The 13,623-nt window shown below is 36.2% G+C and overlaps 1 protein-coding gene across 1 annotated transcript; it reads left to right on the top strand.

The window, feature by feature from the left end:
- The first annotated feature begins 6,043 nt into the window (after positions 1-6,043).
- Positions 6,044-11,650, top strand: Obp59a (Odorant-binding protein 59a). Its single transcript, XM_069829995.1, has 6 exons — positions 6,044-6,251; positions 8,722-8,876; positions 10,134-10,169; positions 10,241-10,367; positions 10,439-10,506; positions 11,399-11,650. Exons 2-6 carry the CDS (start codon positions 8,799-8,801, stop codon positions 11,477-11,479), a joined length of 390 nt encoding a protein of 129 aa, XP_069686096.1. The 5' UTR covers positions 6,044-6,251; positions 8,722-8,798; the 3' UTR covers positions 11,480-11,650.
- The last annotated feature ends 1,973 nt before the right edge of the window (positions 11,651-13,623 follow it).

The following is a 13,623-nucleotide window of genomic DNA, read 5'->3' as shown; positions in this document are numbered from 1 at the left end:
ACCACAACAAGAATTATTAGAACTTAAATATCTGATGAAAGTATAAAAAAGGTTACTAATAATATTTTTTACAATTCACTTTTTACTTTAAATTAAATTGTCCAAAATTTCAAAATTTTTACACATTATTTCACAACCTCATAACCATTAGAGACAGAATTCTGAAATTTTGTGCACTGATTTAACATGCATTTATGCAAAAGATAGACTACAATAATGTCCATATCTTTGAAAATAGAAAAATTAGGTCACGAAACATTATGTAAATTTTAATATATTTTACATAGGACAAATAAAAAATTAATTGTATTGACATAAACATCTCTACATGTCTGAGAGTAGTCTACTTTTCAGAAATAAGTGTTTATTACGTGCAGGAAAAATAATAAAGCTGCCAGAGAGACCATAACAATGTTATGGTTACCAAATGATGTAACTGCAGAATTTTTTTTTTCATACTTTGACAAAACTGGTTTGAAAAATATTATTAGTAACCTTTTTTTTATACTTTTATCAGATATTTAAGCTCTAATAAGTCTTGTTGTGGTACCTTGTAATTTTTGTCCAATTGTGAGTTCATTTTCTTATAAAATTTTAGAAATTTAGAGCCTGCATTTTCTGATAATATTTGTGGTCCTTCACATACATATATCCTTAAGTACACCGTGTCCTAAAAAGTCATGGTGAGGTTTCAGAGGATTATATTATTTGAATGAATAGAGCTAGAAATGTAATATTAGTGCCAGAAGAAAATAAAACCCTCAAAGTTTATCGTCTGTAGGTTTGAGACACTGAAGGAAACAAAAGACGGTAACAATCGAACAAATGCAATAATTTTCATTGTTACAATTAATTATACAAGATGGATGTCCAAAGAAAAGTGCAATGTGTTTTGTGGCTGGCAAAATTTGAATCTGTGACTCTTGTTATGACGTGAATTTATAACAATCTGTATCTCTTATCCCTATTTTTCGGGATGTAGGCAACACTGCATTTTAAGGGGTGACAATAGAATTCAGGTGATCTTCGTATAGGGAAATCTCCCTGCATACAAGACAGACGCTTTACCCCTACACTACCGGTGACTTTGATAAACAACAGAACACTTAATTGTATGCACGGAACTGCCTCCACAAATGACGTGCACACCGCATCAAGGAGCACAGGTTTGTATTTACGGCATTGCCCATGAATGTGCAGGACTACATAACTTTAAAAAAAATAGGGGCAAGGGTTACGTTGTGAAACTTGGACTCTCACCTTGAGAGAGGAATAGAGATTAAGGAAGTTTGAGAATAAGGTGCTTAGAAAAATATTTGGGGCTAAGAGGAATGAAGTTACAGGAGAATGGAGAAAGTTACACAATGCAGAACTGTACACATTGTGTTCTTCATCTGACATAATTAGTAACATTAAATCCAGACGTTTGAGATGGGCAGGGCATGTAGCACATACGGGCGAATCCAGAAATACATATAGAGTGTTAGTTGGGAGGCCGGAGGGAAAAATACCTTTGGGGACCGAGACGTAGATGGGAGGATAATATTAAAATGGATTTGAGGGAGGTGGGATATGATGATAGAAATTGGATTAATCTTGCACAGGATAGGGACCGATGGTAGACTTATGTGAGGGCGGCAATGAACCTCCGGGTTCCTTTAAAGCTATTTGTAAGTAAGTAAGTGAGTAAGTAAGTAAGTAAATAAGGAGCAAGAATTACACCCGGTATATATTCAGGGTGGAAGTGAAATGATCCTGCAGACTGAAAGGGACAATAGGGTACACTTAAATGAATATAAACCCTATATTACGGTTTGTGATTAAATGCGCAGTTAATTATAAAATTAAGTTAGAAGTTTTAGCAGTCTGGCAACATCGCCGCTAACACACTGCTCTTTCTTCTCGTAATACAGATGTAAGAGGTCAACGAACTCAGGTCTGTCTGCCTAGGTGAACTACCTCCCACCTCGCTCTCTGGCTACAACGTTGCAATCAGGTTGAATCGTTCAGTGACTTGAAATTAATGGTTTTTATATTAAATTTACACGAAAACCGTCCACGCTATTGAAATACTCAATTATTACTTATTAATTTTTTTTATCGATAAAGGCAAAATTCACGATCCTACTCGCAATAGTTACCGAATAAGAGGTTGTTAAGCATTTACGGGGGGAGGGACTTTTTTTCTGAGAAAACTACGAACTTCCCACAAATATGGTATTACACTTTTTTGTTTCATACAACATGAGCTATTCTCTCTGAAAATCTGCAGGGTTACTTCACTTCTGCCCTGTATATCCGGGAGAAATAATAAGAATAAGATAATTCACATAATTTCATAGCTTGAAGTTTCGTGATCTACAGTTCACCTTTTTACCGTTCCGCAATATCAAAACAAGTCATCGGCAGAGTTGATTTCCCTATTTAAAAATACTCGGTGTTTTTCTTGAGTCACCCTGTATTTATCCGGAAGGAATATATAATAGAAATAGGACAATTCAATTCAAATCGCGTAGTAAATAAGAGGAATGATAATTTCCCTGAGCGATCAGAGCTCGTGGTCATGGAACATCAGTCAGCACGACACACCCCAAAGCATCACTGTCTACTGTCTCCGGCTGTCATCAGTCATCACGTCCTCGCGCAACTGATGGACCGCGACGCCACTATTAAAAACCGAGCCCGCGTCCTTACTTTTCTCCCAAAATGAGGAGTCCAATCTGGTGCGTGGTGGTTGCCGTGATGGCATTAGTTTCGACAAGCAATGTGAGTACAATTTATTATCAAACGCAAAATAGCAGGACACTTTAGTTAATACGTTTGCTTACTTGCTAAAGCCCAAAATATGATTTTAGTCACGTCTAATCCATCTATCTGGATAGCCTATTACTGCATATAGCAATTTCTGTCAAACCATTGAACGGGATTTGTTGACATTTATAATCGAGTTAATTTATCCGGGAATGACGAACATGAAACATAATAATTTTAGTAAATTGAATACGTTTTTATTTAAAAAAAAAACACATACACCCGGTATGGTCTGCACATAGCTACTGAAGCACATTGCATACCTACGAGCATAGGCGGAGTTATGGGGGCAGGGGAGACACTGCCCCCCCTAAATTGTCTCAACTCTTTTTTTTCTATTAACATTAGAAAATATTGAATGCAAAAGACTTTTCTTGCGTTTGTTTATGATTAAGTTTCTATGCTTAAATTGACGAATTAATGTCTTCAGATCATGTGTCTGGACTATAATATTTATTTTAAATTTCTGAATGTATAAGAGTTTCTATACCTCATTTGAGGAATGGAAGCACTGCAATGTTTCTTTTATAACAGCCTGTACTCATGTGTTAGAAGTCTGCAGCGGGCATCTACTGAATTAGGTGTTAGTGAAAAAAAAAAACACCATAGTCCCATGTCAAAGGAGTGGAAATTTTCGGTAGTTTTCATAAAACAACCATAGTCCAAAGATATTTTTGTGAAAACAGCCATTTTCCAGGAAGATGGTACGATGGTAGCATTTACAAATTAATAATATTCCATTCATAAACAAAAGCAAGAAAAGTCTTTTGAATTCAATATTTTGCAATGTTAATAGAAAAAAAAGAGTTCAGATAAATTTGGGAGGGGCAGTGCCCCCACATACCCTCCCATAACTCTGCCTATGGTTATGCCCTATTATAATTTGTAGTAGATCTACAGTTGAAGCCCTATACAACTCGGTCCGAAACATCGTGGATATGGATGTAACACTGTAAGAAACATGCAATCCAAAAATACTTTCATTAAATGATCATAGTCCGATATACTACAGTATATCGGACGGTCAAGCTGTAACGGGGGAGGAAGTAAATGATATCCCCCGTAACCTCGTTATATCGGGATTCTATGGTTTTGCTTTGCCCCCCCCCCCTCCTCAAGGAAACGGTTCTCTCTCCGCCTATGCCTACGAGAATACATTTTGAAAATTTCCTCCAATAATGGCTCATTTTACGGTGAATAAAAATGTTACATTTCGGTATAAAAACTTGAATAACTTCGGAGTTATTTCGCACAAAAGACATAAATAAGATACATTGCATATACAACTTTGTAACTCTTGTACAAAATACATTCATTCATAGTTTTCTGTCCAAAGACAGGTCTTTCACTGCAAATCCAGCATTCTCCAATCTTCCCTTTTTTCCGCCTTCTTCTTCGTCGTCAGATATGATCCACATAATTTAAAATTGTCTATAATCTGGTATCTTATACCCCAAATTTTCTCCCATTCACCATTCCTTACAGTGCATCCTTCAGCAGGCAGTTTCTGCCCCATACAATACCACACTCCATACAAAGCACTTCCTTAGTTCTTTTTCCAGAGGTCCGCAGAAGATGCTCCTTTTTCTATTAAAAGCTTCCTTTACTATTTTTGACTTCCTGGCAGTAGCTCAATACATTACTGAATATTCTTACAAAGACTAGAGAGAGATCTGTATCATCAAGAGAATCTTAAGGATCTCTGTACATTTTAACAATATTCACAGTTTTCTATCGGCACTTATCTGTTGTGTAACAGTCTCCCATTCTGTACGTGAATAATATGAATTAATAGGCACCACAAAAAATTCAGACTATTTCTATTTTATATTTAAAAATAAAGTCACTCGAAATAAGGTTTAAATATTAGATTCAAAATTCTGCCTTGAGATAGAGTCTGAATATTAAATTAAACATTTTTCATAAAAATGCTAATGAAAAACACATATTTTACTCATAAGTTTTAAGAAAGTTCCACCACCTAATTAAAACAAAATCGTCAGTCCAAATAACTCCAATCACTACCTTCTGGCTTCAAGAAAGCTTATTGTATTAATTGAGGGGTTCGGTAGTAAAACATGGTAAGTAACGTTTTAGTGTTTTGAAGTTATTAGGTAGGTAAACATTTATACACGCAAAAGTTTTTACCAGGAAAGTAAGATCTGTATACTTCTGTTATGTGTTGAGATGTTGGAAAACTAACTACTGCATTAAACGCAGAATGTATGATACCATATTATACGCTAAACATATTATTTTTTTACCAAAATGTCAGTTACCATGTTTTACGCCCGAGCCCTTTAATTCATACACATATTTATGTGACTTTCAATAAATATATTTTTGAGCACTTTAAATTAAAATTTGGTACGAAAATAAAATGAAAATGTATCTTGAAAAACACTAATTTCGAATATATTCGTGCTAAAAACAAAAAAAATTGCGTATACATAAAATTTAGCGTTATTTCGCGAGTTTTAACTTACGATATTTTGACCTGGAAGGATTTGAAACATAACATGTCTACTTTCATCAGCTGAAAAAAAAAATTTTTAACGCGAATTCATGGTTTACGGAAATTAGGTATCTCTACCCATGAATATTAGATAGTAATCAAACAACACTTTGTATCCAATTCTTAAAAATTATTAAATCACGTTCTATAGAAATGTATACCGGTACATGAAAGTTTTGTTTACGTTTGAAGTGAAACTTCTATACTCTGCCTACAAGGAGAGACAAATTGTAACGTTTTGACATTAAAGATTTTTCTATAAACTCTGACGTCAGTCGTAGTACCATGAAAACAGAAGTGTAAGACAAATTCGTGCCTCATGTTTTCCACGAAGTCCGTCTCGCTCCATTCTCTGTTTAATGTATCGAGGTTTTCCACACTGTCGGAATTTCATAAACCTTCCGTCACATTTTTTACTCTAGACAACAATGTAAGTCACCTCCTTGCTTGTCGATCTTACCTCTTCTAATTACTCTGCATGTCACTACTAGAATACGAACTCCTAATGCTTAAACAGGAAATCGCTGTTAAGTTCATTTTATGTGCATTATTAATTACAATTGAATCTTAAAGTCGGTCTTGTTATGTGGCATTAACACAATCTATGTTAACTATATGTGGTCGTTAGGATACGAAATTGTGATAATACTAAAACTGACATAAGAAAATCGCTGCAAGTTCATTCTTCAGCGTGGGGCTCCTGTTTTGCAGGGTCTGAATTGTCGCTCTGATGAGGACAAAGGCAAGGACGAGTTCTCAGAGGTCGCGGCGTCGTGCCTCAGTAACGCAACTAACTGGGACCGTCCTCGATCAACGCAGAACAGACGGGGCGGCAAGGACAAGGACCGCGACGGCTACGAAGACGATGACGGTGACCAGTCTTACCAGGACAGAGGCAACTGGAGGAATCGGCAGGGCTATGGAGGTAAGGACCTCTCTGCTATTTAAATATTTGAGGTCCTTAATTAGTTTTCTATTTACGTTTTCAACTTGGGTGTATTTTGATTGATTACTTTTGGACGACGGCGACGGTCCGATCTTCTAGCTTCTAGTTATGGGAATGTAAAGAGACTATAATGCAGAGTGGGAAACTCGTATTGTAAACAGAGCAGTCAGCATGAGTACCTAAGTACAACAGCAACTGTAGCGGGAGAAGCTAAGCTCTTTGGGAGTGGCTCTTTCCTGTCCCTGCTATAATAGCATGATATAAAACTTAAAAATTTAAAGATTTTCAAATAGATAATCGCTTTCAGTATTAGGCCTATTCATGCAGAAAAAGTTTTTCAGGCGTGTAATTGGTTTGTCTTTGAATCTGTTGCTCTCTCATTATCTATTAATAAAGTGGTGTTACAGTTTACTACAAGTACTTCGGCCTCCCCTATATTTATTACTCCATTATTCCTCAATGACGACCTTGTTATCGTCTCTGAACAACTTCTTGTTGTTTTAAATAAACAGTAACAAATAAATACTTTCCCATTATGCTTCATTTCATTCAGTTGTCAAGGCAACCGTCTGTGGCTAAGCTGGTGCACCGGTGTTCTATCCAGATAGCTCCGGTTCGAATGTTATGTTTTATTTAACGACGCTCGCAACTGCAGAGGTTATATCAGCGTCGCCGGATGTGCCGGAATTTTGTCCCGCAGGAGTTTTTACATGCCAGTAAATCTACTGACATGATCCTGCGCATTTAAGCACACTTAAATGCCATCGACCAACCCGGAATCGAACCCGCAACCTTGGGCATAGAAGGCCAGCACTATACCAACTCGCCAACCAGGTCGACCTCCGGTTGATCCGTGGTCTGTGCAATTTGTGACGGAAAAAACAGAAGTTAATCAGTGACGCGAGAGTCCATGAAAGACCAAGACCGAGCAGCCGACTGCTGGCTTCACGTCCTCATACCTCAGCAGAGATGAACGATCATCCTACCAGTACGGGGGTAAAGCACGATGATCCTCCCAGCCGTTAAAAGCTGGTTTTCGTAACCGCATTTCGCTATCCATATGCTGGCCGAGATTTCATGAGAAAAATTCCTTCCCCATGAGGACTCGAACCAGCGCGCATTCCATAACGCGAGTCCTACACATGATGCTTTAGACCACGACGCCACGGCGCTGGACTAAGCAGACCTTGCTGAGGGTTTTTCTCGGAGTGGTTTGGGGCTTTGATGCTGATATAGGACTGGTGTTTATCGGGTACTGAACTGAGCTCTCTGTGAGAGCTGAGGCAGGATGGCCCACCTGTCAACATAGGATTCACGAATGCTACCCGAGCCACCTATGAGACTGGAGCAATCTTCTCATACTAAAATTATAGAACACCCAATGGTCCAATATGAGTCTAAGTGCATGCATCAAATGCATCGATCCCAGATCTGCCCTCGAAAAGACAGTCAACCAGGAATAACAGCCATTTAGTGAAAATTGTGTGGTACTTAAAACAGCAGGGCGATTCAGCAAATCTGTTGGACTTTTTTTTTTGTATAACGTCTATACTGACCTACTTTAAGAACGTAAATACAGGGTGTTCCAATAAGAGTGTCCTACTTTTAACATTATAACAGCTGCCGTGTGTATGAAGCTATAGCAATCTTATTTTTCTCATGGTTACAGTTGTTGTTGACAAATAATCATGGAATGTTAGACCATTACACAACGCATAGAAATAATTAAAATTTGTTATTTTAAAAAAGACATTCGTTCGCCAACCATTCTGTGCATTACGTGAAGTGTGTAAGATACCGGGCTATGATAAGGGATTATTTTTGGTCTCAATTGGAAGGTGTGGATTTCAGAAACGTCTCGTTTCAGCACTCGAGATCACGTGATTGAACGCCACTGGATTACTTTCTGTGGGGTTATGTTAAATAACGGGTTTATGCCAACAAGCCAGAAACAGTTAATGACCTAAGGAACAATATCACGTGCGTTATTCGTGAAATTGAGTCTGGTTAATGTTTGAATGTTATTGAAAATTGGAAGACCCGTATACGCGCATCCCAGCGAAGCAGCGGCGACCATTTAACTGACGTTCTCTTCCATATGTAATGACATTAAGTGTGCTTCAAAATAATAGTAATTAAATAAATGAACTTCTTTTGTTTATATAGTTAATTTCATTTTAAAAGTGTGACACTCTTATTGGAAGACTCTTTATAACTGATGTTGTAGAAATTTACATAAAACAGCTAAGTGTAATGGAATAACTTGTTCATGAAAAAATCCATTTAAAAATAATGTGTATATTAAAACATACTGTAATTTGGTTCAGTGCTTCATTTATACATAAAAATGTTATCCTTTGCTGGTATAACATAGTGACTCACCCTATGTTATGACCAGTTTTGTTGAGATCTATCCCGTATTTCGTACCATTGTCTCTGGTTCTCACAGGGTATGGGTTCCACAGTGAACATGGCCAAAACCTGAGATCCGGACTTCGAGGCAAGGGCAGTGCAAGCAAGAACAAAATGAACAACTCTTACAAGAACAACACCAACACATCCAGCGATGTGCTCGATGGTTCTCCTTTAGAGAAAGTCGATGCTGTAAGCACAACAAATCTCCTTGCTTCGTAAAAAATTTAATTTTTGAAGCACATGTTTATTAGGCATTTTTCCTTGTTTTGATGAATATTGCCACCTTTCAAAGTATTTAATGCTTTTTTAACACCCTGTGTATCTTAAACCATTCATTTTTACAGACAATTCAAATTAGGTATATAGGAGCTAAACACCCTATATATATATATATATATATATATATATATATAATTTGACTAGTAATGGAAATTACGGGAAAACGGCTGAACGGATTTTAATAAATGACCCCTCATTTTGAAGCTTGGAACTCAAAGTTTTTCAGAAAAATATTAGTTTTCAGTAAAATGCCAATTTTGAACATAATTTTCCAAAATCCATCTGTCGTCAGTTTTGAGAACTAGCTAATTGCATTTCAGAATAAAACAAAACACACACTACAGTAAACAATATTACACGAAGGCCATGACCTGCAAGAATGCTGACATATTTAGAGCTCAAATTAAATTGGTTATTAAAAATTTAACTTACTAAAAATAATTTACAGGTTAGATTCAGTGGTGTGTAATTCTGGGTACTTCTGTGTATTGGATATTAAAAACTACAAAACTTGAGGTTGTTTGATGACATTATTACCATTAGAAATGAAATATTATTGTAGTTAATGCCATGATGTGACTATTTTTCATTAATTATACATATTAATGCTATATTGATGATATGAAAGTGAAACGTTTTGGGGTTATATAAGTAGATGCAGATTTTGATTTCTATATTTTACTGCGTGCGGCTGTATAGTATATATATATATATATATATATATATATATATATATATATATATATATATATATATATATATATATATATATATAGAATATGTTACTGAAAGCTATAAAACTTACGTAAGATAATAATATTATTAAAAATCAAATATTTTTATAGTTATTAATCAAGTGCGGTTGGGTCTTTTTCATATATTCAATGGTGGTGTGGTGTAGATATTTATATGCGTGGTTCTCTTCAGTATTGGCTCGAGAGAATCTTTCATTATTATGGAAGCAAATAACTTTCAGAATGTCTGGTATTCTTCATTGAAAATAAATCTGAAAAATGTTTATTTGAACGTCTAATGAACTTAGTTTGCAGCATTTGCTGCACAAGCCACTAGTATATATATATATATATATATATATATATATATATATATATATATATATATATATAATTTGCTTACCTGAATGATATTCATCTGTATCTCTTCCAGTGCGTCATTTACTGCATTTTCCACGAGATGAAAATGGTAAGTCCCTCTCATAGTCGAACTCAGGACCTTAGCATACGTGCACAGGTTAACACTCTTGCCTGCTTCAGCTGGACAGTTCGGACCTGCCAGACAAGGGCAAAGTGTCACGAGTCATGCTGAAGAAGGTCCGCGACCCCCAGATGAGGGATTTCATTGAAGAGTCCGTCGATGACTGCTTCGAGCTCCTGGATTCAGGTGAGTAGGGCACTTGTATCAGCACACGCTGCACTTGACACTGCAAGGAGCTCATAAGCTTTATGTTGCAGATAATAAGAGGGACAGCTGTGAGTACTCCAAGAACCTGGCCCTCTGTCTGGAAGAGCGTGGCAGAAGGGTAAGTTGCAATCTAACTTCACTTACAGTTTCATTTATCATTATAAGACAAGTAGTATACCTAATAGTACATTATGCAACGAGCCTATAATGGTAGTAATTAAGACGCGAGTATGTTTGTTTATGAAACGAGCGCAAGCGAGTTTCATAATTTTCATACGAGCATCTTAATTACCATTATAGGCAAGTTTCATACGACTTTTTATGCTCGACCATATTTCTAACTTGAAATTATTCATAAGTATTAATGTTATGGTTATCTAAGTGAAGAGTGGAACTGACCTTCTAAATTGTGAGATGTGCGCAGACGCGAAAGTATTGATTTTTTCCGAGGGACGAATGTCATTGACCTTGATATAATCTAGAGAATAACATGAACATTAATATTGATATAACTTGGAAATTGATTTAGAATTGAAAAACGAGATGACAAATTGAATTTATTTGAATATTATTTACAATTAACGCTAATTATTATAGTAACAGAACATAACCTTCTGCGACAGTATTGGATTTCCAGCCTCCGTGACGTTTGACTAATTGTCTTTCGATTGCATATCCGAGAATAATCGATACTTGCGGTTTTATAATGGTACAATGGTGATTTCTCATTGGCTGAACAACTGAACTATAATGAATAGGAGTACTTTAATGAGGTGCATTAAAGGTCTGCTACCAGGTGTATAATTACTACATTTCGGCATGGTCGAGCATAAAAGAACTAATGAGATCACACGAAACATTAATTCCACGATTTTGACAGAAACAAAAATTTTAAATGTTCTATTACCAAAAGCATTTCTCTCACCCAGTTTAACTTAATGTTCAAGAAACGTCATGTTATCATTTTTTCTCTTTAGATTTAACATTTTTTCTCCTCATTGTTCATGCAGAATTGCGATGACTGGGACGACCAAAGTGAGGCCAAGTCCAGCAATAACAGGAACAGCAAGAACCCCAAGAGGGCAACCTAGCAGGCACGGTACAGAAGTAATCTAGCAGGACACAACTCAAATTATGCAATTGATTCAACAAGCTGACTGCAAAACTAGCTTTGCTGTGCTAAGTTTCCAGAAGAATGTAAATGTAAAATATCATTTGCACATTGAAAGACATGTGCACTCATTACTGTAACGTAAATTTCACAACAAACCTTACTCTTGAACCCATCAAATAGGAAAACATCTGAAAGACTTCCCTGTCCATAGATATCGCTCAGACTTTATATTGCTCTCAGGTATAGCATTAAAAGGACCTGGAGGAAGCTGATTTCAGCAGGTATTATGATGCAACTAAAATACACAACAAGGTTTTGGGGGTATTCCCCACACTTAAATGATAACATTTTGGAAAATCAAGACATTCTCAAGAAAAACTAAACTCCGTTTGCTTAACGGTAGGCCTAACATAAAATTAGTTTTGCTCCATGGATGTGAAACATAGAAAGTTTCCCAGAAAACTGCAAAGCAACTACAGGTTTTCATCAGTTGATACTTACAGCAAATCACCAATATATAATAATATAATAAATTATAATCTCGGGGGTGGGGGGGGAGGATACAATCATAAATAGAAAATGTACAAAATATTTTCTGAACTGAGCCCGGTACAGTACTGCACATACCACAGACACCAATAAAGTTACAAAGAAAATCTTTCTCGTTGTGCTGGCAAACTAATAACTAATAGGGCATAAATATGCATCTGATGAGATATTAGGAATACGGTAGTTGTAACACGGGAATGAAGCATTTGTTCTTTGTATGATCATATAAGTCATGTTCAGCCATAAAGTTCTACCATGCAAATCAAGCTTTCAGGTATAACTCCCTGTAAAGTTGATTTGAATAATTCCAAGGGAAAAATTGTTCTGGGGCCAGGCATCGAACCCGGGGACTTTGGTTAAACATACCAACGCTTTACCAACTGAGCTACCCAGAAACTCTACCAGACACTGATCAATGTTGGTTGCTTGACGGTTGTCAGCCCACTAGTGGGAAAAATTGGATCGGAATCTGGTAGAGTTCCACGGTAGCTCAGTTGGTAGAGCATTGGTACGTTTAATCAAAGGCCCCGGGTTCAATGCCTGGCTCAGAAACAATTTTTCCCTCGAAATTATTCAAGTTCTACCATGTTTTTTTTTATTACATTCTGTATATGTATGTCTCGAACAGAAATTTAGAGGACTTATCCATTGCAATGGGATATATCACAAAATGTAATGAATTTAAAATTTTAGAATCAATCATAACCAACTAGCAAACATGTAATAGGGCTACAAATGTGAAAATTACAATTAACAAAAAAGTCACATGACCCAAACATGAATAAAAAAAAACAAAAATGAAACTATACAGGAATATTGTGTAACTTGGCCAGTGACAGATATTAATAAATAAGTACGAACTATACAATTCAAATAGCTGAATGAAGTTTCTAGCTGACACCACAAGATAAAGTTAGAAATTAAATTCACTGAAAGAAAATCTTACTGCATTAATGAAAAAGGAAATCAATAATTAAGTATTGAGATTTCATGGCTTTGTTTAGTATATGAAAGAACACTGTTATAAAAACATTCTACAGTTCTCAATGCCAGAAAGGAACAAACATTGCAGACCAATATTGAACATGAAGGACCCGTGTAAAAGACATGGTGGAAGAGAGAAACTTACAGAACGAAAAGTAGGTAGACAGAAATGATAAAATGGAAAGAAAACTTTCTTTGGTGCCCTTGATCAAGAGATTCCCTGTGAATGACAAACTTGTCATCATCATCATAAGAATTTCTCTCTTTAACTCCTCAAAACCATTGACTTCAAAGCTTATCTAAGGTTTAGATGTTATTTATTCATTAACAATATGATATCCTGTGTTGTCTCAGGTAAAGCCCAAAATGATGCATGCTCCATATCGTTTGTACATCCGTATAGTATCAGCCTGAAAATCTCCAAATACCGCTCAAAGGGACATAGCAAATCATTCGTAAATAATATTGTGGTCACGAATAACATGCCACAGGCAGTGGGTGTTCTTGCCGAAATATCTTGCACATTCTTGTTTTGTATTATCATGACTTATCTCTACACACCAAGTCTGAAACAAAACATTGTAATCA

This window comes from Periplaneta americana, chromosome 7, assembly GCF_040183065.1.
Source record: "Periplaneta americana isolate PAMFEO1 chromosome 7, P.americana_PAMFEO1_priV1, whole genome shotgun sequence".
NCBI classification, from domain to species: Eukaryota; Metazoa; Arthropoda; class Insecta; order Blattodea; family Blattidae; genus Periplaneta; species Periplaneta americana.
The sequence above is the reverse complement of the archived record's forward strand: the minus strand, read 5'-3'. Positions and strand labels throughout refer to the sequence as shown.